Source organism: Salvia hispanica, chromosome 6 (assembly GCF_023119035.1).
Source record: "Salvia hispanica cultivar TCC Black 2014 chromosome 6, UniMelb_Shisp_WGS_1.0, whole genome shotgun sequence".
In the NCBI taxonomy this organism is placed as follows: Eukaryota; Viridiplantae; Streptophyta; class Magnoliopsida; order Lamiales; family Lamiaceae; genus Salvia; species Salvia hispanica.
In genome coordinates, this window is record NC_062970.1 from 1573955 (window position 1) to 1594260 (window position 20306).

The 20306-nt window shown below is 35.4% G+C and overlaps 3 protein-coding genes across 3 annotated transcripts; 1 reads left to right on the plus strand and 2 right to left on the minus strand.

The window, feature by feature from the left end:
- Window positions 1-460: 460 nt before the first annotated feature.
- LOC125194449 (diacylglycerol O-acyltransferase 1A-like) lies at window positions 461-8762 on the minus strand. The gene is made up of 16 exons (XM_048092675.1): window positions 8241-8762; window positions 7846-7926; window positions 7554-7627; window positions 7387-7462; window positions 6596-6663; window positions 5672-5795; window positions 5369-5467; window positions 4411-4512; window positions 4184-4320; window positions 3870-3951; window positions 3727-3747; window positions 2791-2853; window positions 1810-1857; window positions 1657-1719; window positions 1523-1576; window positions 461-909 (listed from the first exon to the last, which is right to left on the minus strand). The coding sequence occupies exons 1-16, from the start codon at window positions 8661-8663 to the stop codon at window positions 805-807; spliced, it is 1620 nt and encodes a 539-aa protein (XP_047948632.1). The 5' UTR covers window positions 8664-8762; the 3' UTR covers window positions 461-804.
- Window positions 8763-10178: 1416 nt separating this feature from the next.
- Window positions 10179-12230, plus strand: LOC125197487 (glycylpeptide N-tetradecanoyltransferase 1-like). The gene is made up of 2 exons (XM_048096239.1): window positions 10179-10317; window positions 10631-12230. Exon 2 carries the CDS (start codon window positions 10640-10642, stop codon window positions 11942-11944), a length of 1305 nt encoding a protein of 434 aa, XP_047952196.1. The 5' UTR covers window positions 10179-10317; window positions 10631-10639; the 3' UTR covers window positions 11945-12230.
- Window positions 12231-16848: 4618 nt separating this feature from the next.
- On the minus strand, window positions 16849-20189 carry LOC125192709 (telomere repeat-binding factor 4-like). Its single transcript, XM_048090336.1, has 6 exons — window positions 19867-20189; window positions 19359-19573; window positions 18664-18748; window positions 17869-17952; window positions 17253-17550; window positions 16849-17143 (listed from the first exon to the last, which is right to left on the minus strand). The coding sequence occupies exons 1-6, from the start codon at window positions 20014-20016 to the stop codon at window positions 17112-17114; spliced, it is 864 nt and encodes a 287-aa protein (XP_047946293.1). The 5' UTR covers window positions 20017-20189; the 3' UTR covers window positions 16849-17111.
- Window positions 20190-20306: the final 117 nt, after the last annotated feature.

Genomic DNA, 20306 nt, shown 5'->3' on the forward strand with positions numbered 1-20306 from the left:
GATATACTGAAATACGGTATACCGAAACTTTCGAAACAATAACGATATAAAATTCTTTCATATCGATATTTTCGGTATGATAACAATTGGCAATGCCCGCTACTGTGCTGCAGATGTGATATCTGCGATATTGTACTGCATTCATGCTGTGCAATGCTTCCGTCAAAAGTGAGTAATCATCGATGGGACAAGCACCCTCTGCCGCTGTCATTTGATGCTAGCACCAACCATCCTAATGACTTCTAATGCTAACTCTGCGAAAAGGAGATGAATCCCAAAACCTGTCGAGGCTGCGATGTTTCCATCCATCTTAAGTGCTTGCCAACTTCATTGGGCTGGCGTCGGAGCACCAAGTTTGTGCAGCAATATAAGGTTGGGGCATTTCACCAACACCGTATCATGTATTCTACGGTTTGAAAGCACAATCTCAAATGACACACTTAATGATGGACAGAGGGAGTACATGAAAACGCTCATATTTTCGAATAATTTACATATAGCACATAAGAAAAATAAAAAGTACAAACTGAAACCATCTCCACAGTCTGAAAATGTCAATGTTTCATCAAATTTTAGACCATTCTGTATTTTTGAGAAATGGACAAAACTTTGATGGCTCCTTCTTACCCACATTACAACAACAAATCATAAAGTTATCTTGCTATGGCTGATAACTTACTACTTCAAGCCGTTTTACACAGATAAGATGCATCAAGTTCTCTATTGGCACATAATTAGGGATCCTTCTTTTCTCTTTGGGGCGAGGGGTTATCTGCTTGAAATATCTTTTGAAGACAGATATCCCTACCTTGTGCCAGCTTTTCGATTCATCAAGTCATGGTAGTACAACAGCACGCACATGGGTTGACCGAAGATGCAGAAGAAGCACCAAAACATCATATTGCCCACCTGGTGGAGAGAATGGATTATAGGCAACTGATTTTTACAAATATTACCAATTTACGGATGTACAAGGGCAAAAGAAAAAGAAACATACAATGTCCCATAAGTTTTTTATTTGAGACAAAGTAGAGCTTATCTACTACTGATGTTAAAGGGATCTTTCCGTGCTAACACATGTCTTCCAAACTTAGTGAAGGAACTAAACCTTTTAAATAGAGTCAAATCAAGAAACTAGAAAGATACATCGGAATCCCAGGAGAGTCAGGTATGTTTCAGATTCGTACATGATAGCTTTGGAGAAAGGTCTAGCACATAGTTATTATGAAGACAATTTAAGGTATTAATAAGTTGAATTTACATCATAAGCCGATTATTTGCAATTACTCTAACTAGAAGCTGTACTCAGCAATAAGGAACAAGTCAACTTAAAGAGCGCCATAATACTAATATACCACATTATTTTTCCCATTCCTGTTTCTTTTGGGGGGTTGGGGTTGGGGCTGGAGGGGGGGTGTTGGGGTGGGCTTTCTCATAAGGTCAAGTCATTCACTGTCAAACTGGTAAGTAAGCATGGTAAATAAACCAAAGTAGTAAATGTGATAAGAAAGCAGAAGCCTACCATTGAGTTTTTGAACTTGTCTTGCAAGTAATTAGTCACGATTACAAGAGGAACCTGTTCAAATACAAAGAAGAGGAAGGAATTAAAAACAATGGCGTCATGTTTCATGTTGGATTATAAAAAAAAATTCATACCTGAAGCATGATACCAGAGAATGCCCAAAACTTGAATATGTGGCAAGGGACAGCTACGCACAACTGTGTTGGCACATGTAACCCACAATTATCTAACACAGCTAGAGTTCCTAAGTTTCATGAATAAAATAAACCAGTAGAAGGTCATCATACCTCATGGAAAATTGCAGAAACAAGAAACGCAATCAAAATTGCCACCGTCTGCAACAGAAACCGAAGGAATTTAAAAATAAAGGTAGGAGACACAAGCAAATATAAATATCATTAGAGGAATAACTACCATGGTCAGAAATCGCCAATCCATAACCACCAATATAATAAATTCAGATACTAGCGGAGGACAAAGGCTCTGATATTATGGACAATTATGGAAAACATTATCTAATTGTTTATTCCGGGGTTCAGTTGTGTGGAAAATTACCAGCACCTTAATTTTTTTATTGTTTTGATTTATTTGGTTAAAGAAATTACCACTTATAAAAATATAGTAAGAAGATGGGTGATATTTTGCCAGTATGTATGCATTACATACTTCCAAATGGAAATTATGAGAAGAGGGAGCAAGCTTCTAAACATTACTAAAGAATGAAAATCTATCAACAGGAACAAAGATATAGGAAGTTAGAGACTGTAGAAGGTCAACACGAATGGAGGCAGAAGCACTGGTAGCAAACAAACATTGATCTGAGCTTGTTGGATTCACGTGTAAGATTTAGTGCCAAAATTATGGATAGATGTTGTTCAAACATATCAATAAATTTCTATTGTAATGTCCACGGAGATTGTGAAGCTTTAATTATAGGCATTTAAATAACAACAAATTGTATAGGTAATCAAAGACATAAGAACTACTGAAATAGATAGCAATTGAAGCTGATGACCATTACGTCTCAATTAGAGCTATACTAAGGTGAACAGTGAACTAGAAAAGCGTAACACATTTAACTAGCAGTAGTTACACACAGATGTCAGATTGTATGACATGTATACGCGCATAAAAGAGTAAGACCGCACGTGAAAAAAGATAATTTGAAGTTGAAATTTAAGGTAGTACCATGAAAATAACTGCCTATAACCAATAGATCAGCACATGCAAGAAGTTGATTAACCAAAATACTGATTACATGAAAATACCTTTGGCAACCCATTCTGTAGAGATGGGCAATAAATATGTCGAACCATCCATTTATGGACAGGCTGCGATGAAAAAAAGATAGTAAGAAATTGTACAGTGGATGATAGCAACTGCATTAAACCAGTAGAACTAAGATATGGTGGCAGAAGTGGGATAATTATGTACGTACCGATTATGTACCATATGATACTTCTATGCATATTTTCTAAAATAAAATTAATACCTACTTGTTGATGCTAGTATTTGATATCTATTTTGAAACAGAGAAACCATAAGTGATAATCCAGCTAGCCCAATTAATTTGGCAAAAATTTCACAAAACATTTTACTGAATGGAAATAAGCACTTATGGCCAACACGAGACATGAACATTATTCAGAGTTCTGATTTGTTGAGCGACCTGTTTCTCGTTTACCCAACCCATTTTCCACAAGCAAAATACGTTCCATATTTCTGCCACCACCTAAGGTTTTAGTAGCTTCACTTAAGCCTAACTGATAAAGTTGTTGGGCACATGATATTATCACGTTAATCTTTTTAGATAGAAAAGGAAAAAGGATGTTTATGCATCTTAGTGAGGCTCTATTAGCAAATATTATGGACTAACTCATTTTAGATAGAGAAGGAAAATAATGTTTATGCATCATATGAACTCACATAATGGTGCACTGTGTAATGATTAAAAGCAGATTTTCTGACAGCCATTAGTTGCTGAAAGTATAAGTTAACATTGTTTGCATTTGGGTACTACCGCACTGGTGTTGCTTATTAAACATAGCTTTAAAATGTTATGCGTTCTAAAACTAGTAACCCCTTCACCCAACAACAACCAAATTCCATCATAACCATATCGGAACACTTGTTTGACATGAGAGTTCTCAGTGTGATGATGTGAGTCCACATTATAAATAAGCTCCGAATAACTCAAAACTCACCATATTCCACATTCTCCAATACTGACGAAAGCAGCAACATCGTCCCATCAATACATTGTAGGATCATCCAAAATTAGTCAGCCATGATTTATATTCTGATAAAGAGAATTAGAAGAGAAACAATAGAAAAGGATTGTGTTCACCTCCTCGACGGTCTTTGCATTCCACCAATCCTTATAAAACTCACGGTCCCCAAAGCATAATAGTTCAGCAAGTATATTTAGCCTATATCATAGCACTGCATGTAAGTATATGATCAGAGTAATGTAATTAAAAGGACAAGCTAAGTTGAGTGGTAAACATAGTTTCTCATCATACAGAGGCTTATAAAATCACAGGAGAAAAAACACAGCCACACGCCATAATACTTCTTGAACCAAAGTAAAGCATATTAATCTTTCATAGTAATAATTTGACTGTGAATACATTTATTTAACTTTAGGAAGAATTAACATACCAGAGGTGAAAAAAACAATAAAACATGCAAAGCCACACGTATAAATTTGGAACTGAAAGCTTCAAGACCCTCTCCACGGCATACAAAAGATTCCCTTTCAGGGGATGTTGAGAATTTTGAACAATCGGGTTTATATACTGCATCATAAAGCAAACTATATTAAAGCCCTGTATCACAGTAAAATAAGGTGAACTGTCTAAATTGAAGTGCAAGAAACAGGAAATTACCTGTTCTATAATAAATCCCATGAATCCTGTAAATATTACCAGTTTAATGAGTTGCCTTACCACCCAACCCTTCCGAATGCATGATGTTCGAGGGTAGCTTGGCTACAAACAAGAGAACTCACTTAATCCAGGCACAATCACATAATCTATAAACACTTATAGTTGATGTTCCACAAACCAGAGTGGTGCTAAGCCCTAAGGACTTGCACGGTTGCACCTCAAAACTGGAGCACAAAATTGATAAGTATAATTTACAGAGATTAAGTTACTGATAATGATGTTTCCTTCTATGCAGCTGCTTGACAATTCAGATATACTTTGCTCTTACAATGTTAGTACACACTACACAATGACTCCAAATGACATTTATTCACCATGTTAGCGGAATATGCACTATCAAGATTGGATGTGTGAGCTTGAAAAAGCACCCAGTCCAAGTAACCAAGGCATTAACTGAATGTTAGCTCAGTACATTTTCTGTAGACTGCTTTTAACTGATAATGAAATGATGCTTCCTATGTAAACATCTTCTAAACAGACACAAACATGTTTTAGAATATATAAAATGCACAGTAGTATTAGTAGCATATCCAGATTCCAGTCACAAGAGAATTTGTGTCGCACATGTGTGAACACCTAGCAAATTGTATTGAGGACTTTAGTTGCCTTAAACTTGGTAAGAATGTCTCGCAAGTAAAGACTAGGTTTTTGACATAAGGAGAAAGAGACTTCTTTATTCTTGCAGCGTAGAACATACATGGTCACTAATCAGTTACCCATTCTCAGAATGTGTAACATCCAAAACCAGAAGTAATAAAAGTATCCCATTTTGGGAATCTAGTTCCCACTTATGCCCATTTCAAGAATTTTTCCCACTAATCCGTAGTTTAGTTTAACTAAAACTGATTGAAGAGTGAAGTGTGGTTTCTTTATTGATGAATTGCAAGAGCAAGTATACCTGGTAACACAATGTGGGAGCAACCATGAAGTAAACCAGACTCTTAAAGCTAACATCATAAGAGTAGTCGAGGTTCCAGTATCTGGATACAGCTTCCCACTGACATCATGCAGTAAACTTGTTATGAGAAAATATCCAAGCATGACTCCATCTTTGACAAGAGATAGTGCCCATGCTTGTTTAGTACAATCCTGATGTTTACTTGTTTAGTACAGAGAATGTGAGGATTATTATGCTGATAAATTTTAATGGGAATATTTGTGACAGAATCACTGAGATAGCATAAACATTCTCTTTCATTACCTTCTCCTGTGATTTTGCTAGTACTCTCAAATCATAATTTGTATGTGCGTATGAAACCAGCTTCAGCCACACAATGCAAGCAAAGAGCATCAACGCAACACCTGATAGAACAGCAGAATCACACCTGTGCAGCAGTTGAATAGGATTTTCACATCAGGATTGTATTTTACTCCAGTTCAACTAAGATCCATTCTCCCTACAGAATCACTTAAACCTAATGTTTATAATATCATGTCAAAAATTTTAAGGAACGCCCTCCACTTTTCAACTTATACTGGGATCTGCTTTATCGGTTTCTGAGCAATAAAAGTTACCTAAAAGTGGACCAAAAGATCCCTCTATTTCAATTCACTCTGACCAATAATTCGTCACAGTATTAATTTGTTTATTCAACCAGTTTGACGGGAAATTGCAGAACAGGTTAATCAAAGTTCAATGGTATTCTTCTCTCTAGCCAAATCTAAGATAAAATTGAGGGGGATATTAAAAAAAATCTTATATATTACTGGGACTGTAGGCAATCTTCCCAGAAGAATCTAAACAAGATAATTCTTGACCTAGGTTAAGGGATCAGATAATAAAAACCACTTAAAAGTCCTGCACTACCTTCACAACCTTCACATATCAGAATGCAGTAGTGATGGAATTGTTTTCTATTTTCTGTCCAATTATAGTCATATAGTGGTCTGTCAAATAAACAATTTTTACGATTTCTACCTAGAGAAAGCCATCAAACATACCAACCATACCAAATAGATTGGTGGGTGGCCGCAAAGAGTAACTAACGCAAGTTCAAACATTCCAGATGAGTACATTGTTCATAAAATCTTTCATGTCAAATCTTTAAAACAATCTCAAGGTGCTAATCACACAATTCACTCATTTTAGAAACAATGTTCTACTTTTATAGTACTGAAGACATACCTAAGAATGACAACAACCGGAAACAAGATCGCTGTTGTTGTAATTATTACATGTAGAAAAACTGCAACCTGCAATAGAATAAATTCAACTAATACTATATTCATAAATATTATTTGCACGGACCATTAAGCGCAAAGGTCAACTAAGCTCACACCACATACCAATTAATACTAGGAAGGTCAACCAACAACAATGTAAAGAACACCATAGAGAAATGCCTCTACTACAACAGAGGCAGTATTAGTTAGCTAGCGCCATGGTGGGTAAGACACTAAGACACATTATCCAAGAAGTAAGGTAATGCCCGTATTGGATAGCGACATAGAGTAAAAGTAAAAAATAAAACTGAAGTGGACTAAGTTAATTAGCCTGAGAAGAGTAGTTTCAGTAGTAGCTAAGTTAATTAAAGGTAGAGTATGCCGATATAAATAGCAAAAAGCAGCTAAACATCATCAGCATTCATAACATTTTCAACTGTACCAAAACTCTCAGGGTGTAAGTGACACTAAAATGTTCATGTAACTCAACTATATGACTTTTTATGGTATCATAGACAATGAAGCAGGGGACTGCTATGAAGATTCAAAATTCAAGTGGCCAACTGTGTCCATTCACATTAAATGTGTACACAAATGAATAAATACTCCTTTGCTTTAATCATGGTTCAAGGAAGAATCTCCATTCAGCTTAGCATAGTATTGAAAGGAAAGTAATCATAAATATCATCATCAACATGAGAATGCCAAACAAAAAAAAACAGGTGAAGGAAGAATGAACCGACATTTACTTACCCACTCATGTATATAGTTTAGTTTCACCAACTTCTCAACAAGAAACGCAGCAAGCGCAAAAACTGGAAGACAAAGACTGCAGAAATAATATAGAAAAAAGCTACCGTGAAGATAGCCTCTTATAAATCCCCCCCAAATTTCAATAAAAGGGTACAAGATATAATTACCAACACATTAACAGTGGCCAATCACTAAGTGACGTTGAACTAAACCAAAATCCTGCTTTGATCAACCACCCATACTGAATAAAGACAGGGTTAGATATTAGACAAAAAAATTAAAGAATTCCAATTAAGATGTAGCAAGTACATACTTAACTACCTGAAAAAAGAAACAGAATGTATAAGTTTGATAAACATGCATCAATGATAACTAGAGACTTTAGCTAGCAAACATGTGATAACTCAATACACCGATATTTGTACGGGTAAAAAATGGCCCTTTGTGCGAAATACGCACCTTCATCAAATTCTCAATTATAAGTCTGCTATTTACAGCAACAAGCACCACTACACAAAGGTTGAATAGACCAGCATGGCTCTGCAAGAGGACAAGTAAATCATTACTGAAATGTAAAAACCAAGTTTTCCCCTTCCTTTAGACCAACATTTGTGGTTTAGCGAGTTCAAATTCAATATCACCAACTAATTATTGCTTTATCGAATCCAACATACTCGGCCTCGTTGTCTGAGTCGGGTCAAATAAACATCACCAGAATGACAAACTATAACAGCTATTCTCATGATTCTTCAGTTCAAGCATAACAGTCATTTCAGTAAATTAATCACAACATAAATTAAACTCGAATTCCAGGAAACCTAAAACCGTTCATGCAAAGTTGAAGTCCAATTTACCTGTTTAAAGATAGCGTCGGAGCTAAGAGGACTCTCCCTATTCTTGCGGTGAGCAGGCGCGGCTGCTCTGAACATGAATTTGGCCGCCATTGCGTCCGTTCCCTTGGCATTACTACTCTCTCCATCCTCCTTCACTCTGCCCTCCCTCTCCTCCTCCGCCTCGTCGCCATAGCTCAGCTCCCTATCCTGCTTCCTCTCCTCGGATTCCGCAGCTCCGCCTCGGGAATTCCGCATCAGACTAGCGCCGTCTCGCTCACCTCTGCTGTCGTTGATCGCGCTCTCCGCCTCCGGCGAGCTGGAATCGGAGCCGAGGGCAGGCGGAACGGAGAGCCTCCGCCGGAGAGTGGCGCGGTGCGCGGCGCCGCCATTGTCGGCGCCGGACGACGTCGCGCCGACGATCTCCGGCGAGTCCGTGATCGCCATTCCGCGTGGAAAATTGGGGGAAAATTGAAGTCTAAATTCACAACTTCGCCGAGGAGAATTCGGTGAAAGAGAGATGAAATTGAAAACGCGGATTTTAATCGAAAATAGAAATGTTTTTATTTGTAACTATGGCGGCGTATTTTAGCTTTAGCGGCGCGCGGTGGCATAGTCCAATCATTGCAGTAAGCCAATAGCATTCATTTTGTATTGACAAATTACAATATGCATTTTTTTTCCCTTTTTTCTAATTATTGAAATTAATATTGACTGGTAATTGTCTTTATCTATATGGATAATTGTCTTTATCTAAAGACAATTACCGATTAATTTAATTAAACATTGATTAGTGATTGGTCATTGTATCTAAAGATTGGTAATTGTCTTTAGCTAAATATATACTCTCACATTACTTGAGTCATTTATTTTTTCCACTCGTTTTAAAAAAATAATACTTTCTCCGTCCTATTTTAGCAGTTCCATTGACTTTTCTGCTCTCTTTTTATAAAAATGATAAAAAAATAGTTAAAGTGGAGAAATGGTAAAGTAAGAAAGACAATAATGTAGATAAGACTATTCTCTATATTATTCTCTCTCTTAATTTACCATTTCTCTTCTTTAACTATTTTTTTATCATTTTTATAAAAAAAGGACAGAAAAGTCAATGGGACTGCTAAAGCGGGATGAAAGGAGTAATAAATACTCCCTCCATCCCAAGATAAGCGACTCTCATTTTTTTTTGGGATGTCCCAAGATAAGTGACTCATTTCTTTTTTGGTATTCTCTCTATTTTAGGGTGTCTCCGGTGGCGCCCTTCCCACACAAACTGCCTGCTACGTCAGCACTAGCCCTTCCCATTCCACTGCCACATCACTAGCCCTTCCCACTAGGACTTCCACTAGCCCTTTCCATAATTATTCAATTAACAAACTAAAATTTCCGGAATTAAAATATCGACACGGAATACGGGAAAATTCGAAAAATTCATTAAAAAAAATTACATTATAGAGTTTAAAAAATAATTTTAAAAAAAATTAATCGGCACGTCCGACCTTCGCCACAGTGGTGGACGTCCGGTCGGACGTCGTGCTGAGGGGCGAGCCCACCGGATGGGCGTGGGCGCCCTTCCCACCCACTACGGCGGACGTCGGGTAGGACGTCGCGGCCATTGGAGACACCCTTACTTTATTCACTTTTCACTTTACTAACAAAACCTCATTTCCTTAAATCCCGTGCCAAAAAAGTTTGTGGCCACTTATCTTGGAACGGATGGAGTAGTTAAAGTGGAGAAAAAGAAAAGTAAGAGAGAATAATGTAGAGAAGATTATTAACTATAATATTCTCTTTTTTACTTTATTTTTCTCCACTTTAATTATTTATTATTATTTTTTTAAAACGAGTGCGAAAAAGAAGTGACTCAAGTAACGTGGGACGGAAGGAGTCATAATTTTATTTTTTCCATAAAGTAGTAGAATGCAAAATTGTCAAAATATTGGGCATAAAAAGAATAATCTAAATATTAAAACCCCCGAAATGAAAAAAATAGAATAACAGTTGAATTCAAGAATTCATCGTTTACTTCAATGAAAGCTGCTGCAGTGGAGCCCTAGGTGGCGATTTCCCGCTCCAATCTCATTGAAATTTCGCTATTTTCTGTGTAAGTTTTTAGTTCTCATACTTCAATTTACGATTCTTTATTTTGATTGCGTGATTACGTTATTTTCCTGATAAATAGGGTTTAACGATTGATTGCATGATTTGTTATAGTCTTTGTGATGTTTTTGTTTAATGAATCGATGTATGAATGGATATAACATGCTACAGATTTTTATTATTAGTTTCTGCTTTTCTGCTCAATTTTTAGCTGAAGAATTTAACAGTAATATGCAAAGCTTTGCTGGCAAAATGATTAAGAAAAAACTGTTCTTTTTCGGCAATTGGAAAATTAAAATGAGGGAATTGTTTTGCAGTACTAAGAAATGGCAGACAAAAAATCTTCATCTGAGTCCAACAAAGAAATTTCAGAGCAAGATTCTGCTGCTCTTTCGCTTTCTGGCTTTAGAAACTCCCTTGATGATATTGTTCAGCAGTTTCAAGGATCCAACCCGTATAACCAGGAGCATAAGTTCTGGGAAAGCCAGCCCGTTGGGCAATTTAAGGATGTTGGAGACACGAGTTTGCCTGAGGGCCCGATTGAGCAGCCAACGCCGTTGTCTGAGGTAAAACAGGAGCCCTACAACCTCCCTGAATTGTATGAGTGGACTCTGTGTGATATGGACTCGGATGAGGTGTGCAATGAGGTTTACCTTTTGTTGATGAATAATTACGTTGAGGATGATGACAACCTATTCAGGTTCAACTATACGAAGGAGTTTCTTAGGTGGGGTTTGCGCCCTCCGGGTTTTTACCAGAATTGGCACATTGGGGTTCGTGTGAAGGCTTCCAAGAAACTCGTTGCTTTTATCACTGGTATTCCGGTGAAAATGAGGGTGCGTGGTGAGGTTGTTAGAATGGCTGAGGTCAATTTTCTGTGTGTGCATAAGAAGCTCAGGTCTAAGAGGCTTGCTCCTGTGATGATCAAGGAAGTGACGAGAAGGATTCATTTGGAAAACATATGGCAGGCTGCGTACACTGCGGGTGTGCTTCTCCCCACACCTGTCGCCACTTGCCAATACTGGCATAGGACGTTAAACCCGAAGAAACTTATTGATATTGGTTTCTCCAGGCTCGGGGATAGGATGACAATGAGCCGAACAATCAAACTCTACAGATTGCCTACTTCAACAGCCACCCCTGGCTTGAGAAAGATGGAGCTCCGAGATGTTCTCTCAGTTACTCGACTGCTGCAAAACTATTTGAGTCGGTTTGTTGTTGCTCCTACCTTTGATGAAGATGAAGTGGAGCACTGGCTTCTTCCACAGGATAATGTAGTTGAGAGTTACGTAGTGGAGAGCCCAGAGACTCATGAAATAACAGACTTCTTCAGCTTCTATGCTCTCCCTTCCTCTATCCTCAACAACCCGAGTTACTCTACTCTCAAGGCAGCTTACTCGTTCTATAACGTCTCCACAAGGACTCCACTGATTCAGCTGTTTCAGGATGCTCTTGTCGTTGCAAAACAAAAGGATTATGATGTGTTTAATGCGCTTGATGTCATGGATAACGAGCCGCTTATGAAGGATCTCAAATTTGGCCAAGGGGATGGGCAACTGTATTACTATCTCTATAACTATCGGCTAAGGGAGGCGTTGAAACCATCAGAACTCGGACTTGTGTTGCTGTGAATCGCCAGGTTGGCATTCCTTTTTCAAGAACGCCCAGACAAGTACCTGGCTCACTTTGTTCCCTTTTTGAGAATCTCGGTTAAATGTTATGTTTGCTTGCTGGTCTCGGCTATGAATTTTTGGTTGCTCGATTTTAGGTGCATTTGAACGATGTTACTCTTTTTTCTGGTGCAGAGATTCTGCATAGGTGCAACTTGCTTAGCTAGAATATTGTTTCTGCTAACACACTGATATTATGCACACTTCTTCAATATTTGGATTATTCTTGAATATTTATTTGGTGATATACTTGTGTTTGGTTCGATGGATTAGATCGGATTGAATCTTATGAATATGATCGATTGGGTAGATATAGCCCGATATTTTCAATATTTGGATTATTCTTCTGAAAACTTATTTGGTGATATGCTTGTGTTTGGTTTGATGGATTAGATAAGATTTAATCTCAAAGACATTATGTAATTATTACATAAAATGGGCATGACTTATTAGTCATGGTCACCCCTTTTGACAAAATTTAACCTCAAGCATTTTGATGACAAGTTAATTGTGAATTGATTACTTGTATACATATATTTGTTTGCATTCTTGAGAAATCTCACAAATACTAAGAGATAAGTAGTGCTATCAACTATTGACTATGAATATTTGTCTTCAATTAAAAACTCGAGTATGATTACTGAAAATTTGACGTTGGAACGTGTGTAAAATGCTTAGTAGTATATTTAATCAATTTGGAAATTCAGCAATGTGCAGAAATCTTCTCTAAATTGCTTAAATTGTTCTTCTATTGTAATTGCCACTGCCCTTACCTTTTTTGGATCCAACGAAGGAAATAGTACTTATTAAGTTTCATTAGAGAGCCATTTTGTAACCAAAATACTGTAACAATGTCATAAATATGTAAATATAAACCCTAATATTACAGCAACAAAGTCATAAATATGTATATAATAATGAAGTCAATATAGAAATTTTTATTGTTATTGTTATAGTTGATTCTGAATAAAAAGTTAAGTGCATACAATGCAGAGCTAAGATAGTAAGAAAGCTAAAATAATACGGAGTAGTAAAAAAAAAAAGAAGATAGCAAGAAAACCATTTTTCTCTTAAAAATGAGAAAAGGAATTGGAAATAAATATTTAGTGCAGAAGACTCCACCCTTCCAAAGCTTTGGAGCAAAATTTCCCAATTCAGCTGAATTTTGTTGCCACAACTTATTTCAAAACCATAAAAAATCCTCCACCCATAGCACCGGCAAGTTCAGATTCCAGAAGAAAGAAAACCGAATAAAAGTAAAATAAAACAATTAACGCAATTCCTAATATTCTGTTGCTAGATATCAGAACTACTAGACAGAAATGGCGGTTGAAGCATCCCTAGGTAGTTCTGTGGCATCCGTCGGCAGAGAAGGTTAAATCAACCGGAAAACCGGCTGTCAGTAGCCAAGTTAGTGAATCTGGTGACGAGGTACACAAGAATCTGGTGAGTAGGACTTACCTGATGCGGTGTACCCCGTCACTGTATCACTAACTTGACTACCGACATCCGATTTTCCGATTGATTTAACCTTCTTTGCCAACGTGTACATGCCCCAGAACTACCTAGGAATGCTTTAACCGCCATTGCTGTCTAGTATTCCGATATACAACAACGAGAATATTAAGGACTACGTTCGTTGATTTATTTTACTTTATTCGGTTTTTCTTCTTCTAAAATTTGACATCTGAACTTGCCGGTGCTATGAGTGGAGGATTTTTTTTGATTTAGAAATAAGCAGCGGCGACATTATTTATATAGTAGTATTCGGCAGAATTGGAAAATTTTGCACTTATTAGGAATGACCGGTAAACAGAGTAAAAATCTTAACACATTTAATTTACTTATTCAAAATTAACTAAAACAATATCAACTTCATTATTATACACAGATTTGTGATATTATTATAGTAGTATTACTTCATTTGCACTTATATATGAATGATCGCTAAACAGAGTAATAATCCAAACACATTTAATTTATTTATTCAAAATTAACTAAAACAATATCAACTTCATTATTATACACAGATTTGTGATATTATTATAGTAGTATTACACTATTTGCACTTATGTAGGAATGATCGGTAAACATAGTAATAATCTACACACATTTAATTTATTTATTCAAAATTAACTAAAACAATGTCAAGTTCATTATTATACACACTAGTATCACACATGTGCTAGGCACGGACTATAGTATTTCGACACATTAATTTTCAATTACTATAATTTAATTAATAAAATTAGAATTAATATTACTCTATTATGTTAAATTTGTAAACAAAAAATGTGCTAATAACAAAGAAAAAAAACGAGTAATAAAATTTTGTGATTACTCATAATTATTAAAAAAATTATATACACACTACATTAATTTTAAAATTAAAAAAAAACATCAACTTCATTATTACAAACTAAAACCTTCACTTCTACACAACTTATCACTCTCCAAACAAAACTAAAAATAACTCGTTTGTCTTGTTTAAAATTATTCGTCTCACATAAAACTACAATAAAACAAATATATGAAATTAAAAAATATGTCATACCATAACTTTGAAAAGTAACAAAATTAATTTGTAATAAAAAAAATCAATAATCAATAATTAGATAAAATGCTTAAACAATAATCGTAGCTATCAAAGTTGATCAAATTTAGTTTCTAATGAAAAAAGGTACTCCATTTGTTATCGTTCAATATTAATTTAATACTCAAATAAACATATCATTATAATTAAAATATAATCAATCAAAACTAAAAAATCTCATGTAACTAAATTTTATAAATCCTACAACCTGAACAAATAAGTTTAAATTAAATATTAGACAAAAATTAAATTTTTTATATTTTGACATATATTCGATATTCTCAATAACAACAAATATTAAAATTGTCGTGCAATAAATAATAAAAAATAATTAAATTATTAAAATAATAGTATTAAAGTAATAAAATTAAAGAAAAATTAAATTATACTACATTCAATTTACCAAAAGCGGTAATATTTTCGACTGAATAGAACATATATAGAGAAAACACTACAGGTAAATGTTGTCTGTATCAATATTCTTCTAGCAGTTGAGATTAACACACGTAGTTTACAACCATTTGCATATTACACTCTTAATCTCAAATATAGAATAAATCGTCTACAATTAACCATACTAACAATAATTCAAATACCGAAAAAGATTATTCCAAGAAATGCAAATTGGACATGAGTATGCCAGCGGTAAAATAATGCTACACCGAAATTGCACCACATCATCAATCGTCGTCTACGACCCCTCTACCTCATTCTCTAATACAATTTGTCGTCGAGAAACGCAAAAAGAAAAAGAGAAAAACACAAAGCCGCATTGAAAAGATAATTCCACAACTAAATAACATGTACGGAGTAAGTATTTATCAATAAAAACTAAAGGTAACATCAATTTCATAAACCTTTCAAATTCTGATTTAATTAGTGACCCTAATCAATAACAATTAACGATGATTTAAAAAAACGCCTAAAAAATAAATATTAATGTATGATTTAATTAGTGATCTTAAACGGCTAAACCTGCCATTTCATTTGACCAACCATTATTCACTATTTAGTGATATCTAATGGTTTAGAAAAAACCATCTAATTTTTATTTTCAAATAATAATGGCATATTGCTGCTATCAATTCATAATGCCATTAATTATATAATACCATTAATGTATAATGCCATTAATTATATAACTGCCAATTATTCAACCAATATTCAAAAGGTCCATAACTAATAGTATATATTTAAAATTTTGTTCAAAATTTATAAATATTTAAAATAATGGCCAAAACTCGCATTTTATATATTTATAGATTCGTGATATTATAGTAGTATTACAGTATTTGCACTTATTAGGAATGATCGGTAAATACAGTAATAATCTACACACATTTAATTTATTTATTCAAAATTAACTAAAACAATATCAACTTCATTATTATACACATATTTGTGATATTATAGTAGTATTACAGTATTTGCACTTATTAGGAATGATCAGTAAACAGAGTAATAATCTAAACACAGTTAATTTATTTATTCAAAATTAACTAAAACAATATCAACTTCATTATTATACACATATTGACATTATTATAGTAGTATTACAGTATTTGCACTTATGTAGGAATGATCGGTAAACAGAGTAATAATCTACACACATTTAATTTAATTATTCAAAATTAACTAAACAATAACAATAATAATTTCTATATCAGCTTCATTATTATAAACATATTTATGACATTACTATAGTAGTATTACAGCATTTTAGTTCTTGTTAAACTTAATAAGCTTAAATCTCATAATTCCCATTCACTAACCCAATTTAATCAGTACTCCCTCCGTCTCAAGGAAAATGACTCATTACGTGTGTTAAGTGGAGAGAGTAAAGTAAGAGAGAAAGAATAAGTAGAGATAAAGGTGTTTCCAAATTTAGTAATGAGTCATATTGATTGTGACACACGGAAAGTGAATCATCTTCAATGAGACAGAAGGAGTAATATTTCTGTTCGTTGGGTCTAAAATTAATTAGGGCATTGCCGCATTGACAATGACAATCGAAGAACAATTTAAGCATTCGTTATAGCTTTTGTATGGTATTAGTACTAATTTTATTTTATCTTTACACATATCAAAATCACCAAAGTGGAGAAAATTTTATCCGAAGATAAATTGATTATTAGTTTTATGTAATTGAGGTACTACTAATTGATCAATGTCGATTAATATAAGATAAAATCTTAGTAGTAGTAGTAGTAGTATATAATAATAATAATAATAATAATAATAATAATAATAATAATAATAATAATAATAATAATAATAATAATATAAACCCATTTACTTTAATGGTACGACTCATGTTGAACTTGTTCAATCATTAGATACTTCATGTTGTAAATGACCTTTCAAAATGCCTAAAACATGAAGCGCTACACCTACTGAAACTGCACAAACAATACAAATATTTGAAAATCCTAAATAGTAAATTATCTATCCAACTACATCAGGATCCCTAAAGCATGATTTTACTATAGAACTGCAAAACACCCTACCTTCATGCCTCCACAGCAGCAACAATTCCTATGAAATTAGCAATATATCGCCGCGAGAACCTGCAAATGAGGATAGAAATGGGTGTTACATGATTCTTGTAGATGAATATATAGGTTCGACATATATCAGTATGAGGTGAAGCAAAGATAGTAAGGTTTGAAGGTGTACTTTGTTCGTAACAATCCATAGCAAATTGTAGTTGTGATTCCATTTCTTCGGCCATTCTATCTACTCTCTCGGACTCTTTCACGGATTCAGCAGCAACAAATGATTTGTTTTCAGCTTCTGCAATTTTGTAGGCAGCGGAGGCTGCTGCTTCTTCCACTGTATCAGCAAGGTTCCCAATGCTCTGAATCGGTCTAGGCTGCACGTCTCTTTGTCTAGGTACAGGGGCAGGCGCAGGGACTGGGGCAGGTGGTTTCGTGTCTAGAGCTGCACTATTTTTGATCTTGTAGTAATTGTTAACCTGTGGTTAGGAATTTGATGATATAACACTCAGTTTTCATGCTTCAGAGATTGATTCAGGGATTTGAGTAATTATCGAGAATGGTAACTTTCTATAGATGAAAACAGTAAATAGCAGATATACAATCCTCAAAGTAGTACGATTACCATTCGAAAGCATCAGCAATGTCACAAAGGGCAAAGAGAAATGTGAAAAGCGGTCAAACTTTTCTTTCATGTACTATGTAATTTAGATCAAGCAGAATCCTAAAACTATATTTTGTTTTTAAAAGATTTGACAAGCCTACATATCAGCTTTTTCAAGAGATAAGAAGATCACCTTTTCTAGTTTGTCTTGTTGCACCAGTGTCCTTAATCTAGAAGTCAGTGACCGTCTGAAATTATGTGGTACCTCGTACCTTTTCTGCAAGAATATTCAACACCAAAGCAGAAATATCTTTACTTCTTATGCACAAAAGACATTTACAAGATGATAAGAGAAAATAAAACACATTCCAACAACAAGAATGTTTGATATAAAGAGCTTTCTCAATCCAACGTAAAAAGCAGAATAAAGCAAACTGAAAATCAAATGTATCTAACTCTACATTAAAGTTACTTTTGCTTTGAGGTATAAGGAAAATGAGGAATCAAAATTCTTTCCTGTGATAATATTATCCCTAACTGGAATTACAAAAGAGGAATAAGAAAGGGTGAAATCCTTTTCATAGACCAGGATGAAAAAGAAGGGAGGGATTTAAAGGAAGCGGATTTTATTATCCTGCATTTTCTTATAGCTCAAAGCAAACTCACAGTTTAAGCTGTAGCAGACAGAATAAAGGGAAAACATTAGCTGTACGAATGAGCTAAGGATATAGCATCACGATCTTTAAGCTCCTAACCCTAGTTCTGTGGACATGTCAGCAATGTGCAGAAAATGATAGGTGACATATTCAAGTTCTAGAAATGGCTAATGAAACGCTTTAAATCAAATACTCCTAAAATATAACTAACGAGCCTCTGGAAGATTCACATAGCTTTGACAGGTTTATAATCTCACTGGAAGATGATGGCCCTCAAATATTTCATAAGAAACTAAGTTACAATTATATTTATGAAAACAGAATGTACTAACCTCAATAAAGCTGGCTATTGCACTAGAATCGGAACCTTTTAGGTCATTAAGAGTTGACAACGCCTCAAATATCATTGCAGTACACCTACACCGAACAATAATGTCATGCATTAGAAGAGAGTGCAAAATTTACCGTAAGTCAAAAGATTCAGGTTGCAAGAAGACAAATAGTGTGCCAGAATTAGAACATGAATATCAGGGGAATTCAAGAATATGAGATTTGTTATTCTATTTCTGTCTTCCTTCATTTTCACTGTCTTTACTACCACAGAACTGGAAGAACAGAGGAACATATTAATCAAATACGAGAAAGTTCCCCCACAGGCCACGTTAACTCAAGAAACAACAATAATCTCAATTGATATATAATCAAATTACTGCAATATGCATGTAAGTCATAAACATCATATGCCAAAAAGTATCAGCCTAAAAATAACGCCCCTATAGTAGACGCTTATTGTTCTACATTAGCTGTACAGTGCATCGACAAGCATATGCACTCACGAAAGAGACAATAAGACAGAATAGACTAATGAAAAGTCAAAACAATCGGTACTCACTTATAATTGCGGATTCCAGCAACTCAACATACATAACTACATACCAACACACAACACACATAGCAAATTTAATTAATACTTTAGCACATCAAGCAAACAAATAGCTCTGAGCCAATAACGGTGAAGAAAAATTACTTGGCAGCACCAATCCCCTCAGGCAAGGGCTTTGAAGAATCCATCATGGCTACATCTGTAGATGCACCCTTGCACGACGGAGCAGCAGAGCCCGATGTCTGTGCAGCTGGCAGGGGAGCAGCAGGAGCTTCAGCAGGATTGGCTTTCCCCTTTGCTGCCTTTGGTTTATCTCTCAGCCCTTGGCCACTAGCAACACTCAAATTCCGCCACTTATCCTGTTCATCAAAACATGCTTAAATTACAATGTATTTCAACCGAATTGCCTAATTCACTATCCAATACATGAAGTCGATAAGCTTGCATTACTGTGCAACCAATACACACAATTGGATAAAGAAATACTGAAACACAACCAATCATCAGCACAGCGTTGCTTTCTACTCTCAATTCAATTCAGCACAATGCTAATTGCTAAAGAAAGCAGCCAAATACAGAATTCACAATTAAACCACAATCTTCCTAGTCAACTACATCGATATTGAAACAAGAAATTTCTCAAATTGAATACCTTGAGATCAATATTGGAGCGAGCAAAGAGGAGGTGGTTGAACTCAGGGTCTCTCTGGATATTTTTCCACTTCCCGGCGCCGTGCTTGGCGACGCCGGCGCGTAACGCCTCTTCCTCCTCCGCCGTCCATTTCTGCTTCGGATTCCCCATCGCCGCCGCGCCAAGACACGAGCAATGTTCCGGATTGTCACGGGATGGGATTGAGGCCTCGCCGGAATCGGAGAGGAAGCAAAGCGGCGAAGGGGCGTTTCTGCAAATACGAGAAGAGCGAGGACTGCCGAGACAAATAAAGCAACTGTTTGAGCTTCAGAATCTGGGCTCTCGTCGGGCGCTTTATATAATTGTTGACTTCGTCGTAATTTATTTTCATACTACCACTTTTTTAAAAATAGAGGAAAAAATAAATAGGAAAAAGAGAAGAGGAGAGAGATTATTGCACA

Bases quoted from the DNA above. Each gene is read 5' to 3' on its own strand.
- LOC125194449 (XM_048092675.1), bottom strand. From the start codon at position 8,663: ATGGCGATCACGGACTCGCCGGAGATCGTCGGCGCGACGTCGTCCGGC. The intron at 6,664-7,386 runs GTAAGTAAATGT...ATTCTATTGCAG, and splicing joins TAAACTATATACATGAGTGG to GTTGCAGTTTTTCTACATGT. The intron at 4,513-5,368 runs GTATACTTGCTC...TCTTGTTTGTAG, and splicing joins CTCCCACATTGTGTTACCAG to CCAAGCTACCCTCGAACATC.
- LOC125197487 (XM_048096239.1), top strand. From the start codon at position 10,640: ATGGCAGACAAAAAATCTTCATCTGAGTCCAACAAAGAAATTTCAGAG.
- LOC125192709 (XM_048090336.1), bottom strand. From the start codon at position 20,016: ATGGGGAATCCGAAGCAGAAATGGACGGCGGAGGAGGAAGAGGCGTTA. The intron at 17,551-17,868 runs GTGATCTTCTTA...TCCTAACCACAG, and splicing joins AACAAGACAAACTAGAAAAG to GTTAACAATTACTACAAGAT. The intron at 17,144-17,252 runs GTACACCTTCAA...CCTCATTTGCAG, and splicing joins TATGGATTGTTACGAACAAA to GTTCTCGCGGCGATATATTG.